This window comes from Chrysochloris asiatica, unplaced genomic scaffold (assembly GCF_000296735.1).
Source record: "Chrysochloris asiatica unplaced genomic scaffold, ChrAsi1.0 scaffold00027, whole genome shotgun sequence".
In the NCBI taxonomy this organism is placed as follows: Eukaryota; Metazoa; Chordata; class Mammalia; order Afrosoricida; family Chrysochloridae; genus Chrysochloris; species Chrysochloris asiatica.
In genome coordinates, this window is record NW_006408545.1 from 19008250 (window position 1) to 19021416 (window position 13167).

General features: G+C 39.4%; 1 protein-coding gene across 4 annotated transcripts in view; it reads left to right on the top strand.

Annotated features, from left to right (window-relative positions):
• Window positions 1-13167, top strand: part of SESN1 (sestrin 1) — a 160605-nt gene extending 147438 nt beyond the window's left edge. For 2 of the 4 annotated variants that reach the window (XM_006839943.1, XM_006839944.1), the window contains exons 5-10: window positions 2289-2531; window positions 3274-3421; window positions 7539-7651; window positions 9084-9274; window positions 11277-11421; window positions 12009-13167. In XM_006839943.1, coding sequence (XP_006840006.1) covers window positions 2289-2531; window positions 3274-3421; window positions 7539-7651; window positions 9084-9274; window positions 11277-11421; window positions 12009-12095 — 927 coding nt within the window. In that variant the 3' untranslated portion in view covers window positions 12096-13167. Of the gene's footprint in view, window positions 1-2288; window positions 2532-3273; window positions 3440-7538; window positions 7652-9083; window positions 9275-11276; window positions 11422-12008 lie in introns of all 4 variants that reach the window. The other 2 variants (XM_006839946.1, XM_006839945.1) reach the window with 1 other exon arrangement.

Here is a 13167-nt window from a genome sequence, read left to right on the forward strand (position 1 = left end):
AGTAACAGAAGTGAAAAGAGAAATAGACAGTTCTACATTAATAGTGGTTGTTGTTGTTAAGTGCCACGGAGTCAATTCTGACCCATAGCGACCCTGTAGAGGGTTTCCAAGGAGCAGCTGGTGAGCCTGAACCACCAACTTTGCAGTTCAAACGACTTTGCAGTCTGACGCATTAGTCCACAGCGCCACACCAGGACTTATACACCACTTTCAGTGATAGAACAACTGGAAAGAAGCTCAACAAAGATAATCTAACAGTGAACCAACTAAACCTCACAGACATCTATAGAACATACCACCCTGCAACAGCACTGTATACAGTATTCTCCAATGCACATGGAACATTCTCCAGAATAGACCTGAGTGTAGGCCACAAAGCAAGCCGAGATAACATTTAAAACATCGGAATAATGCAGAGCATCTTCTGTGATCTTAACACTTTGTTGTTGTTGTTAAGTGCTGTTGAGTTGGTTCTAACTCATAGTGAACTTACACACAACAGAACAAAACAGTGCCCAGTCCTGTGCTATCACCACTGAATAATAACCTTACTTTAAAATGATTGGGTATTAGAAGAAATTAAAAATGAAGTTTAAAAGTTCTTAGATTTAAATGAGAATGAAAACACAACATACCAAAACCTATGGACACCACAAAAGCAGTGAAGAGGTGAATTTATAGCAATAACTATACACTTCAAAAAGAAAACAGGGCCAAAATTAGTATCCTGACCCTTCAACTCAGAGACTCCTGGTGTGGCACTGTAAGATCAGCACTGGACTGTGAACCACAAGGTCAGCAGTTTAAACCCACCAGCTGTTCCTCAGAAACCCTACACAGGCTCGCTATGAGTTGGAACCGACTCAACAACACTTAACAACAGCAACCACCCTTCAATTCAGACATTTAGGAAAGAAGTTCATGGTCATTAGAAAAAAAGAAACCATAAAGATCAGAGCAGAAGTAAATGAAATAGAAAACTGAAAAATAATAGAAAAGAATCAAGATTAGAAATTAGTTCTTTGATCAATAGTTAAAACCGTTGGTCTCAACTTATCTGGAGTAAAAGAGAATCAAGGAAAGCAAAGATTCTAGGAAAAAGCCAGTCCACAGGACAAATAGCTCACACAAACCATGGCCTTTTCTAATCTGAGACCAGAATAACTACATGGTGCCCAGCTGTCATTACCAACTGTTCTCACCAGACACACAATAGAAAGTCCCATTTAGAATGGGAGAAAAACTTAGAACAAAACTCATTCATTGAAAGACCAGTTACTGGACTGGTAGACACTAGAGGAACCGTTCCCTTAAGAGACCCTTTTCACATAGCACTGAAACTACTAATGGAAGTCACCTTTCTGCCAAACAATAGATTGAATTACAAAATGTTATCCCCCATGAATAATGTGTCCCTTAAACAATGAACTATACAGACCACATGGTTAACATTTACCCAGAAGCAAAGATAAGAAGGCAAGGAGGAGAAGGCAGGCTAGGCCACTGGAAACAGAACAAATAATGAGAATGCTGACACAAGGTGAAAATTATAACCAATGTTACAGAACAATTTGCATAAATTTTAAATGGGTACCTAATTTCCTGTGTAAAATTATGCCTAAAATACAATAAAATAATGAAAAAAGAGAGAATGTTGGTATCTTAAGATAAACATAAAAAATGTGCATGGATCCCAATAGTCTGACCTAAGACCAACTGTGGGGATCACACACGGAACCAGGCAGCATTTGGTTCCATTGTACATGGGCCTGCTATGAGCTGGGGGCCTACTAAACACAGAAAACATCAACAGAGTTGTTCAGATCACTCATTTCTTAAGGAGGCCCAATAATAAAAATAGATACACCTCACATAATAACTTATAATTTAAACATAAATTTGTTATACTTAATTTGAAATTTTAAGCTATGAATAAAATAACTAACATTCATTCCTAAGCTATCATTTAAAGTATAAATGCTTCTAAGTAAAAGCATTTACTTAAAACTATTTTTAAGTAAAGTGCATTTCTTGCATCTTTAATCAATACTTCAAAAAATCAAATAATGTGTTACCGATTTCGTTAAAGTCTATTCATAAATGTGTTCATAAAAACCTGTGGGATATACAGCTTCCATATTATCATGTTACATTAGGCTTTGTGTAGTGATTGTTTTGTGTAGATTAAATACTGTGTAGATTGAATACTGTGATGAACTGCAGTTTCACCAACATCACAGCCCAGTATAAAAAGATGTTTTGTTTGTTTTTTTTCCCCACCCCGTAAGGGACTTTTAAAAGCCGAAGAGCACAGCTGGTCCCTTGCAGAACTGGTCCATGCAGTAGTTCTGCTCACACACTATCATTCTCTTGCCTCATTCACCTTTGGCTGTGGAATAAGTCCAGAAATTCATTGTGACGGTGGCCACACGTTCAGATCTCCTTCTGTTAGTAACTATTGCATCTGTGACATTGCAAATGGCAATCATAATGTGGATGAAATGCAGGTCAACTCAGCAGGAAATGTTTCTGTAAGTATGTATTATATGTTATGGGATCCTCATAAGAATAATCACAATAATTGCTTTATGTTGTTTCTTCATTTGACATAGAAAATCCACCCAGTTAAGTTCACAGTGATATTAGTCCTCCATACCTATTCATTCAATTAGTATTTATTGACTGCATCCAAATGGAGGCATTAGAGTAGATACTAAAGAACAGACACAATCATAAGACCCTCTAGGAGGCTAAACTTGAGTTGTTTTAGGATTCAGAGCCACCAGCACGTGCCCCCTCAGGGCCAGCTACTATTGAATTAGCTATTAGGGTGAGATGGGAAGAAGCTGAGCCCATGTTCCCCTTCCTCTAGTTGGTCACAGTCACGTCCTCTGGTGTTGCCACTGGTGTCATCACAGCCTCCTCTTCCCTTTTGTGCCTGTGTGCGCACGCATACACACACGCTCACACACGCACATTCTCACACACACATGCACACACACCACAAATGTGCACACACATAAAAGGGTGGCATCTGAAGTCCTCTTATACGATTTGTTCTGTCTTGATAAGAAATTTCTTTAAAATTCTTGTTTGATATTGAATAAATATAAAAAGTGATATCCAGTTAGTGTAAAGTTGTTAAAATGTTTTTGCCTCTATTGTTTCTTTTGTCTTATAAATTTTTTGAGAAAATTTGTTTTAGAAAAAGAAAATTCATAAATTGCATACTGTGTCTGACATATATAACATTTAGTTGTGTTTTCTCTTCAGGTAAGTGATTCCTTTTTTGAGGTTGAAGCCCTCATGGAAAAAATGAAGCAGTTACAGGAATGTCGCGATGAAGAAGAGGCAAGTCAGGAAGAGATGGCTTCACGTTTTGAAATAGAAAAAAGAGAAAGTATGTTTGTCTTCTCTTCAGGTAAGAGCAGTGATTACAGTCAATATAATTTCTATTACGAAAAGGACCCCACCTTTTTTGTTGAATAATAGGTTTTAGAACATGAATCCAAATATACCTTTCTTTTTAAAGAGCCTAGGAGCTCTGGTATCATAGTGGTTACAAATCGGGCTGCTAGCCTTTAAGGTCGGCAATTCAAAACTACCAGCTGTTCTGTGAGAGAAAGATGAGGCTTTCTGCTCCCATAAAGATTTACAGCCTCAGAAACCTTGTGCAGGGTCACTATGAGTCGGAAGCGACTCCACGGCACATAACAACAACAACATAGGATAGGCTTTACAACTTGGATGATTTTTAAAACCAGCAGCTAATCCATTATATTACATGAAAGTGGAAAGAATAAGTTGTCCAGGCCTACTCAGGTCTGTGTTTGGAAAGTTTGCTCCCTTTTTTAGTTTTATTTCTTAAATTTTTAACTCGAGGCTCTATTACATTTCAGTGCTCTCTCTTTTCAATACTCTGTATCAACCTATTTTCATAAAATAGACACACACATCATCAGTACAGTGCTAGGAAACAGGGCCCAGATCACAAGAGCCATGTCCAGTGGGCATCAGATAAGTGAATAATTCCCATTATGTCCTGGTTTTTCTTTGTACTCTGGACTTTTATTATGTGTCATAAATCTAACTGCATTGCCTCTGCTTTTTAGCGTATTTCAACCAATATATAGAAAATTGTGCTTCTAATATTTTTCTGGTTTTAAGGTATTTAATACATTTTCTGAACAAGTTTTTTAAGGTAAAAGATGTAAGTTTTTAATGTTTTACATCTTGAGAAACTGAAATACTGACTAGCTACTTTTTAAGACTATGTTCCTTATTTTGAAATGTAATGTTAATAGGAAAGTAAAGTAGAACACTCCTCAAATTTTGCCTCTGCCAGACTCCTAGTAGTCCTGGTGTGGTGCTATGGGTTAATGCGCCAAACTGTAAAGCCATTTGAACTGTAAGGTTGGCGGTTCAAGCTCACCAGCTGCTCCTCGGAAACCCTATACAGGGTTGATATGGGTCAGAACCAACTTGATGGTACTTCACAACAAGACTCCTAGAATGACACTGTAGGATCAGCATTGGACTGTAAACCACAAGGTCAGCGGTTCAAACCTACCAGCTGCTCCTCAGAAACCATGTACAGGGTCGCTATGAGTCAGAGTTAATTTGATGGCACTTAACAACAACAATAACAACAGTCTTTAAATGGAATCCTGGTGTGGTGTTGTAGAATAAACACTGGATTGCTAATTGCAAGGTCGGCGGTTCAAACCCACCAGCCACTCGTCAGAGACTCTGTACAGGGTTGCTATGAATCGGAACTGATTCAACAGCACTTAACAACAACAATCTTTAAAGATGTTTGTCCGTATTATACCATTACCTAAAGGAAAAAGGAAGTTCTAGTCAAAATAACACTAGACTAAAAGGACATTTGAGTTCTGGTACTGAAATACTGCTAATAAGCTTTGTTGACTTGAGCAAGTCCCAAGTTCCTTCTCCCTTGTTTTTTCTTCTTGTTTAAAATGAGGAAATTGAATTTGTGCAAATACTGAGCTACCTTTCAGCTTTAAAATTCTATGTCGTTGTTGTTGTTAAGTACAGTTAAATCGGTTCTGACTTATAGCAACCCTGTTTAGGGATTATACGGAGCAACTGGTGAGTTTAAACCACCAACCTTGTAGTCCAGTGCTTATCCTACAGCATCACACCAGAACTCCTTAAAATTTTATAGTTCTATGAAAAGGAGCTAGTTATTAACCAAACAACAATAATCTAAATTCTTTGTCTAGCTTATATCTATATGCAGGCTGCAAGATTTAACATATAAGCCAGGTAATTTCATGAGAAATAGTATCTCAAAATGTATTTTGACAATAGTAGAATGGAAGAAACTGTAAATGTTAAAAGCACTATGTTTTTTAATAGCAAAGAAAACATTACATTTATCTAAATGGAGGACTGGGCATTAGCTTGTATTTCCTCCATAGCCTAGAAATAGAGAGTTGTCATATAATACTGTATTTACTTAACCATAGTCTCATCAGTTCCTAAACATAATGATCAGGAAGATGCTGGGGCAGTGCAGGGAGTATGGGAGAGGTGGTGGTTCAAGGGCCTCTTTTCATTCACCATTCTAGAATTGTTTTCAGGTACCATTGAGCTGTTAAAAAGATCATAGTATATATTGTGTGACACTAAAAGTCAAGTTAAAAAAGTCTATGTGTAAAGTTCAAAATATGGTTGATTCAGGGTCACTATGGGTCGGAATCGACTCGACAGCACTTAACAACAACAACAACAACATTATCACCTTAAAGAATATCCACAAGGTGTTCACACTTTGAGCACATGCTTTTTAGTATAAACTATTACTTAGTATTCTGGAACACTTAACTGTGCTCATGAGGAATCTGTACCTGGACCAAGAAGCAGTTGTTCGAACAGAACATGGTAACACTGAGTGGTTTAAAATTAAAAAAGGTGTACGACAAGGTTGTATTCTTTCACCATACATATTCAACCTGTATGCTGAGCAAATAATCCGAGAAGCTGAATTATATGAAGAAAAACGTGGCATCAGAATCGGAGGAAGACTCATGAACAACCTGCGATATGCAGATGATACAACCTTGCTTGCTGAAAGTGAAGAGGACATAAAACAAAGCCTTCAGTATGGATTACATCTCAATAAAACAAAAATCCTCATCACTGGACAACATTCTTAAACAACATTCTTATCAATGGAGAAAAGATTGAAGTTGTCAAGGACTTCATTCTTCTTGGATCAACTATCAACACTCACAGAAGCAGCAGTCAAGAAATCAAACGACGTATTGCATTAGGCAAATCTGCTGCACAAGACCTTTTTAAAGTGTTGAAGAGCAAAGATGTCAGCTTAAGGACTAAGTTGCGCCTGACCCAAGCCATGGTATTTTCAATTACCTCATATGCATGCGAAAGCTGGACATTGAATAAGGAAGACCGTAGAAGAATTGATGCTTTTGAGTTATGGTGTTGGAGGAGAATATTGAAAGTGCCATGGGCTGCCAAAAGAACCAATAGATCTGTGTTGGAAGAAGTGCAGCCAGAGTGCTCCTTGGAGGCCAAGGTGGCCAAACTTCATCTCTCAGACTTTGGACATATTGTCAGAAGGGACCAGTCAGTAGAGAAGAATATCATGTTTGGTAAGGTGGAGGGTCAGAAAAAAAGAGGAAGACCCCAACGAGGAGATGGATTGGCCAAGTGGCAGCATCAGTGGACTCAAGCATGGCAACAGTAGTGAGGTTGGCCCAGGATTGAGCAGTGTTTCATTCTGCTGTGGATAAGGTCGCTATGGTTCGGTACCGACTCAATGGCACCTAATAACAACAACAGTTACTGTAGTTAGTGCCACCCAATCGATTTCTGCCTCATAGCAGCCACATGTGAAAGAGTAGAATGCCCCATAGGGTTTCCTAGGCTGCAGTCTTCATGGGAGCAGGTAGCCAGGTGTTTTCTCCTCCTGAGCCATTGGTGGGTTCAAACTGACAACTTTTTGGTTCATAGCTGACTACTTACCTGCTTCTCCACATGGGTTCCTATGTACAATCTTGTATGGGAGCACACAAGGACAAGGGGATATCAAAGAGAATGAAAGGCTTAGTTAATTAAACTACATTTTTAAAAAATTATCACAGAGAAGTTACTTTTAGTACATTAATTCCATTTACTGACAAGTATAAGTACTTCATTTTATAGTTTTAAGACTTTACTTTGGTGGTGGTGGTGGTGGTTATGTGCCATGGAGTCAGTTCTGACTCATAGCGACCCTGTACAGGGTTTCCGAGGCTATAAATCTTAATGGGAGCAGAAAGCCTCATCTTTCTCCCATGGAACAGCTGGTAGTTTTGAACTGCTGACCTTGAGGTTCACAGCCCGATTCGTAACCACTACGCTACCAGAGCTCCTTAAGACTTTACTTTGGTGAATGTTAATTATTCTGTGGCAATAAGAGGTTGACCTATTTTTGTTATTGGTAAAATTAATTTGAACTAGCTTTCAATGTTTTTTTTTTTTTTTTCTTTTTCTTTGCATTATTTCAGATGATGAAGAAGTTACACCAGCAAGAGATGTATCTCGTCACTTTGAGGATACTAGCTATGGCTATAAGGATTTCTCCAGGCATGGGATGCATGTTCCAACATTTCGAGTCCAGGTACAATTGCCATTTGTAGCATGTACATACGAGTAGAATATTTGTACTCGATAGTTAAATTATGATATAAAGCATAATAGATTAGAAATTAAAGGGCTCATGTAGGCTGGAAATTTTTTGGAGGCGGATTAAGGTTTGAGATTTTTTCGTATGGTCAAAGAACCAAGGGCAAGGGCAGAAAAACTACAGGCAAGTAATGAGCTTCTGTTGAGGGAAAGGATCATAAAGGGACTGGTTGGGATTCGAGCAAAGAATTCCTACTTCTGATTAATGGAGAATTAGTTTGAAATTGGTCTGGTGTACTTTAAATGCCAGATAGAGCAGTTTATAGACGATTAAATGAGTTTTATAGGTTTTTGAGGAGTCCTGGTGTCATGTTGTAGGATAAGCACTGGGCTGCTAACTGCAAGATGGGCAGTTCAAACCCAGCAGTAATTCCACGGGAGAAGAATGAAGCTTTCTGCTCCCGTAAAGATGTACAGCCTCCGAAGCCTTACACAGGGTCACTATGGGTTGAAACCGACTCGATGGCACTTAACAACAATGTAGGGTTTGAAGGAGCCGTGGTGGTACAGTGGTTAAGGATTCGGCTGCTCACCAAAAGGTCAGTGGTTCGAAGCTTCTTTGTAAGAGAAAGCTGTGGCAGTCTGCTCTCATGCAGATGCGCAACCTTGGAAACCCTGTGGTGCAGTCCTACTCAGTAAGAATTAACTCAGTGACAGTTGGTTTGTGTAGGTATGGTGACAGGGAAGAAATTCCATTTTTTACTGTGACACTGATTGCAGTCCCCACAGTAGAAGAGCACTCTTCCCACTTCTTCCCCGTGTTTACGATTTGCCGTCCTCTTTCTTTCCTGTCCCTTCCTGCCTTCAGACCCTTGTCCCTGGGCAAATGCTGCCCTTTTGCTCTCATATGGTTGATTGTTCTAATGAGTGAATATCTCCCTGGTGACACTTACTGTTCCCCTTATAGACTTGTCTGTCTTTTGGCTAAAAGTTGAGCCATGGTGGTGAAGTTCAGCTCCTAATGTGAATTGTGTCTAATGGGGGCAGTCCACCAGTCTATCATAACTGATTAGAAAACATAAGCCTTTGTATGTTTCAATATGTTGTTGTTGTTGTTGTTAAGTGCCACTGAGTTGATTCCGACCCATAGCGACCCTGTATAGAGTTTCCAAGGAGCAGCTGGTGAGCTTGAACCACCGACCTTGCGGTTCAAACGACTTTGCAGTCTGATGCATTAGCCCACAGCGCCACATCAGGACTCCATGTTTCAATATAACATTTGAAAACATGGGACTGGAGTGCCAGTAAATGTGGGCGCTAGAGTGTTCTAGAAAAGCAGTGAATTTCAACCGCCAGATCTCACCATTCTGCACAACTATACGTGGTCTCATTTTAAGCACTCCGTTTTTTCCATTTCTTGTATCTAGGACTATTGCTGGGAAGACCACGGTTACTCTTTAGTAAATCGCCTTTATCCGGATGTAGGACAGCTGATTGATGAAAAATTTCATATCGCTTACAATCTTACTTATAATACAATGGCAATGCACAAAGATGTTGATACCTCAATGCTTAGACGTGCCATTTGGAACTATATTCACTGCATGTTTGGAATAAGGTTAGTCCATTTTCTTATGTTTATAAAGAGATAGAATTATTCAGATGCATGGAACACACTTGTAGACACGCATATGAGGGGTTCAGAAAGTGTATGGGAAAATGGAATTAAAAAATAATGGAATTTTTCTACAAATGTTTTGAAGTCTTCTCATATACATACAGGAGTCATGGTGTTGCACTGTGGGCTAATGTGCTGAACTGCAAAGTTGTTTGAACCACAAGGTTGGTGGTTCCCGCTCACTAGCCACTCCTTGAAAACCCTATACAGGGTCACTATGGGTTGGGAACAACTTGACAGCACTTAATAACAACATATACATACACTCACAACCATCCCCTCCCAATAGTGTATCTTTATCCTTCTCATGCATCAGGGGACTCCTGGTGTGGTGCCGTAGGACTGCAAACCACAAAGTCGGCGATTCAAACCCACCAGTCACTCCCTGGAAACCTTTAACAGAACTTAACAGCAACAAATACATCATTTGTTCTTGTTGTAAAGTGCCACCGACTCAGCTCTGACCCATAGTGACCCTGAAGCAGCTGGTGAACTTGAACCACCAATCTTGCAGTTCATATGGCTTTGCAGTCTCACGCATTAACCCACAGCGCCACACTGGGACTCATAGAAGTGACTTAATTTGTTTTCTCTCTCCTAGTAAGGCAGGAAAGAGAGTTCAAAACATTGATTAAAGTTAAATGACAGCTGTCTCTCGGAAGAGGGGAGAGAAGTATAGACAAGTGGTCCCTGAGTACAGAAGATGCAAAATTTGTCACCAAACACCTTTGGTATCTTTTTTCTGTATATGTTGTGGTGATGTGTGCCATCAAGTTAGTTCTGACTCTTAGTGACCCTGTATATGGTTTATGAGAGCTACTGGTGGGTTTGAACTGCCAACCCTATGGTTCCAAGTCCAGTGCTTTCCTATAGTGGCACACCAGGACCCTTCTTTATATATGTCATCGCTCTCTCACTTTCTCTCTCTTTTATGTACATCCTAACACCCATATTTTTGCCTTCTGGGAACTCAGTTCTCCTACTTTCCTTCTGAAGAGTACCTACCCCTGTGATCCTTGATCGGAACTCTCCAGTCCTTGCTATTAAATAGTCAGCCATATTATTCTGTTGTATAGAAAATGTAGACATTACGTGCCCACTTCTCATACATACACACACACTCCACACTGTAGTACTTCTGGTTATTTTGGCAGCAAAGCCAGGCTTTCTCTCGATACCCATTTTACAGAGTTTGAGGACTGACTTTTGCTTCCTGAGTGGTGGGTGTAGGATCAGCTTTACTGGAGCTGCCTTTTCCATTGAAAACCCAGTAGGAGACTCCAGGGCCTGGGTGTTCTCGAGTCCATCACCAGTGGGGTGGGGCAACTCAAGTCAGAGCAGCTGTTCCTGAGTGTGGACACTGAGGCTGTCCTATCTGACCCCAGGTCCTCATGGAAGCACAGTGCTCATCACTATTTGCACACTTAGATATCTTATTCAACAACACAGGTCAGTGGAATTTCAGCAATACTCATACACTTTTGTTTGTGACTGCAAATACACACTATTGCTCGGGGACCCAGTGCCAGAGTTTCCATATCGCCAACTAACAGGAAAACAGTACTGGCGCCCTGGCAAATTGTCTGCTCCTCTACCTTAACTCTCTGCTTCTTAGCTTTCTATACTCACTCTCTCACCCCCAATTAAACATTGTAAAGCTAGTTATCATCATTCTGGGGTACAGTTGCCTACACAAGGGAAGTAAAGGAATACAAATACTGCACCTGCTATTGAGGGTTTCTACTTTTGTAAGAAGTCCTGGTGTGGCACTATAGGATGAACACTGACTGTTAACCACAAGGTCCATGGTTCAAACCCACCAGCCGCTCCTTGGAAACCCTATACAGGATCACTGAGTTGGAACCTACTCAATGGCACTTTTGTAAGAAGTAAAACAAACTATGCACTAAAAATATATTTCTCACTTTGTATTTTAAAACAGATACGATGACTATGACTATGGTGAAATTAACCAGCTATTGGATCGAAGTTTTAAAGTTTATATCAAAACTGTTGTTTGCACTCCTGAAAAGGTTACCAAACGAATGTATGATAGCTTCTGGAGGCAGTTTAAGCACTCTGAGAAGGTACGTAGCTATTGCAGCTTGTTTAATCTGTAACTTCCGTGGTCATTTTTTATTCTTTCACCTAACTTAAAGGCTTTCAACCCTTTACCAACCCCAAAGAGGAATAGCTGAGGACAGCGGTGTCAGGTGTTTCCTGGGAGGGAATCTCAGGAGAGGAGGAGGAGGAGTAAAAGAATAAAGACAGAAGACAGTTGGGCTGGCCCATCTTGAGAGGTGTTGGCATGGCTGTCACTGTTGTAAAAGAAAAAATGTTTTCCAGATCTTTTTAATTGTGTTTGTGTAGAAATATCTGGTCTCTCTGAAATGTCTTTATAGAAATAGCTAAAGGATGATTATGTAGGAAATTTAATATGTTTACGTTTTCTGTAATTTTAGCAAAACTTCAAGGGGAGACGTGATCAAATATAAAGTTCACATTATCTATCCAAGAGAAACATCAGATAGCTTTCGTTTTATTGACATTAATATTCTGTTAAACCCAAGATTTTTGTCTAAGCTAAGTCACAGAAAATTGACTTATTTTTAATGTTTAGTAGATGCACTGAAATTTTAATCCTGTTGTCTATGGTCTTATGTTTTCTATTCAGGTTCATGTTAATCTGCTTCTTATAGAAGCTAGGATGCAAGCAGAACTCCTCTATGCTCTGAGAGCCATTACCCGCTATATGACCTGATCCCTTTCCTCCAGTAAAGATGATGGAATGATCAGCAGAGAAATCTATAAGGGGAAGGTACTGAATCCCAGGACCAATGGTAGATAAAAGAATTCAGACTCCATTGTGCCATGATTCCTTTAGTTTCTGCTATTTTACTGTGGAAATGCCACTGCTGGCACGAGCAGTGACTGCTTGGCAGCTTCCAGATTAGAGCTGTGAAGAAGGTCTGCCGTTCACAGTATTTTGCTTTTTGACAGTACAAGATGCTGTATAATTGTTTTAATACAGCAAATAGTAACTCCAAATCCTGTTGCTTTTATGTTAAACAAGAATTGGAGCATGCAAAGAATGGGACTTGGATAATGACTTAAGCTTTATACATAGAGAATTGTAGAAAATCTTGGTGCTGCTATTCTTGCGGGTGGAATGAATGACTCGAACAGCTACTTAGTAATACAAGTGAGCGCCGCTACTACCTGAGCCTACATACACAACTTGTGGTTTCCAAATTAAACTTGCATATGTGTTATTGGTTTTTGCATCTAAAAAAGCATAGAAATATTACTTAGAGCTCATTAAAGACCATTTTGGTGGTAACAGTTCATTTCTTTCACTATAGTTGTTTATTCAAATTCAGAGTTATATCAAATTGCAGTGATGTTCTTAAAGATTTTCTTTAAAAAGCAATCTTAAATGAAAGTGTGTAAATTATAAGCTATCTTTTGATATACTGTTTCCCAAGATTCTGACACTGGAGGGCGGCTGTCTTGTGCAGTATTGCTGTGTCCAGCACCAAAGTTGTGGAGATGTTTGTGTAGACTGCTGCGCAGTCCCAGGTGCCTCCTAGACCTCTGTTCCTGCCCAGCTCCAGGGTCCCCAATTGAGAGGTTGTGCAGCTCCTTAAATAATAAGCTGGAAAATATTTTTAGTCATGTTATCAAATTGGACTTACAAAAATGTTAATTTGTTTGAATTGCAAACAGGTTTAAAAATGTATTAAGTACTTTGTATTCTGGAAGCGTGAATTGCTTTTGAAGTCTGTCAGTATTACTGGTATTTTTCAATAAAGAATAATTTTTCTCCACTTTTA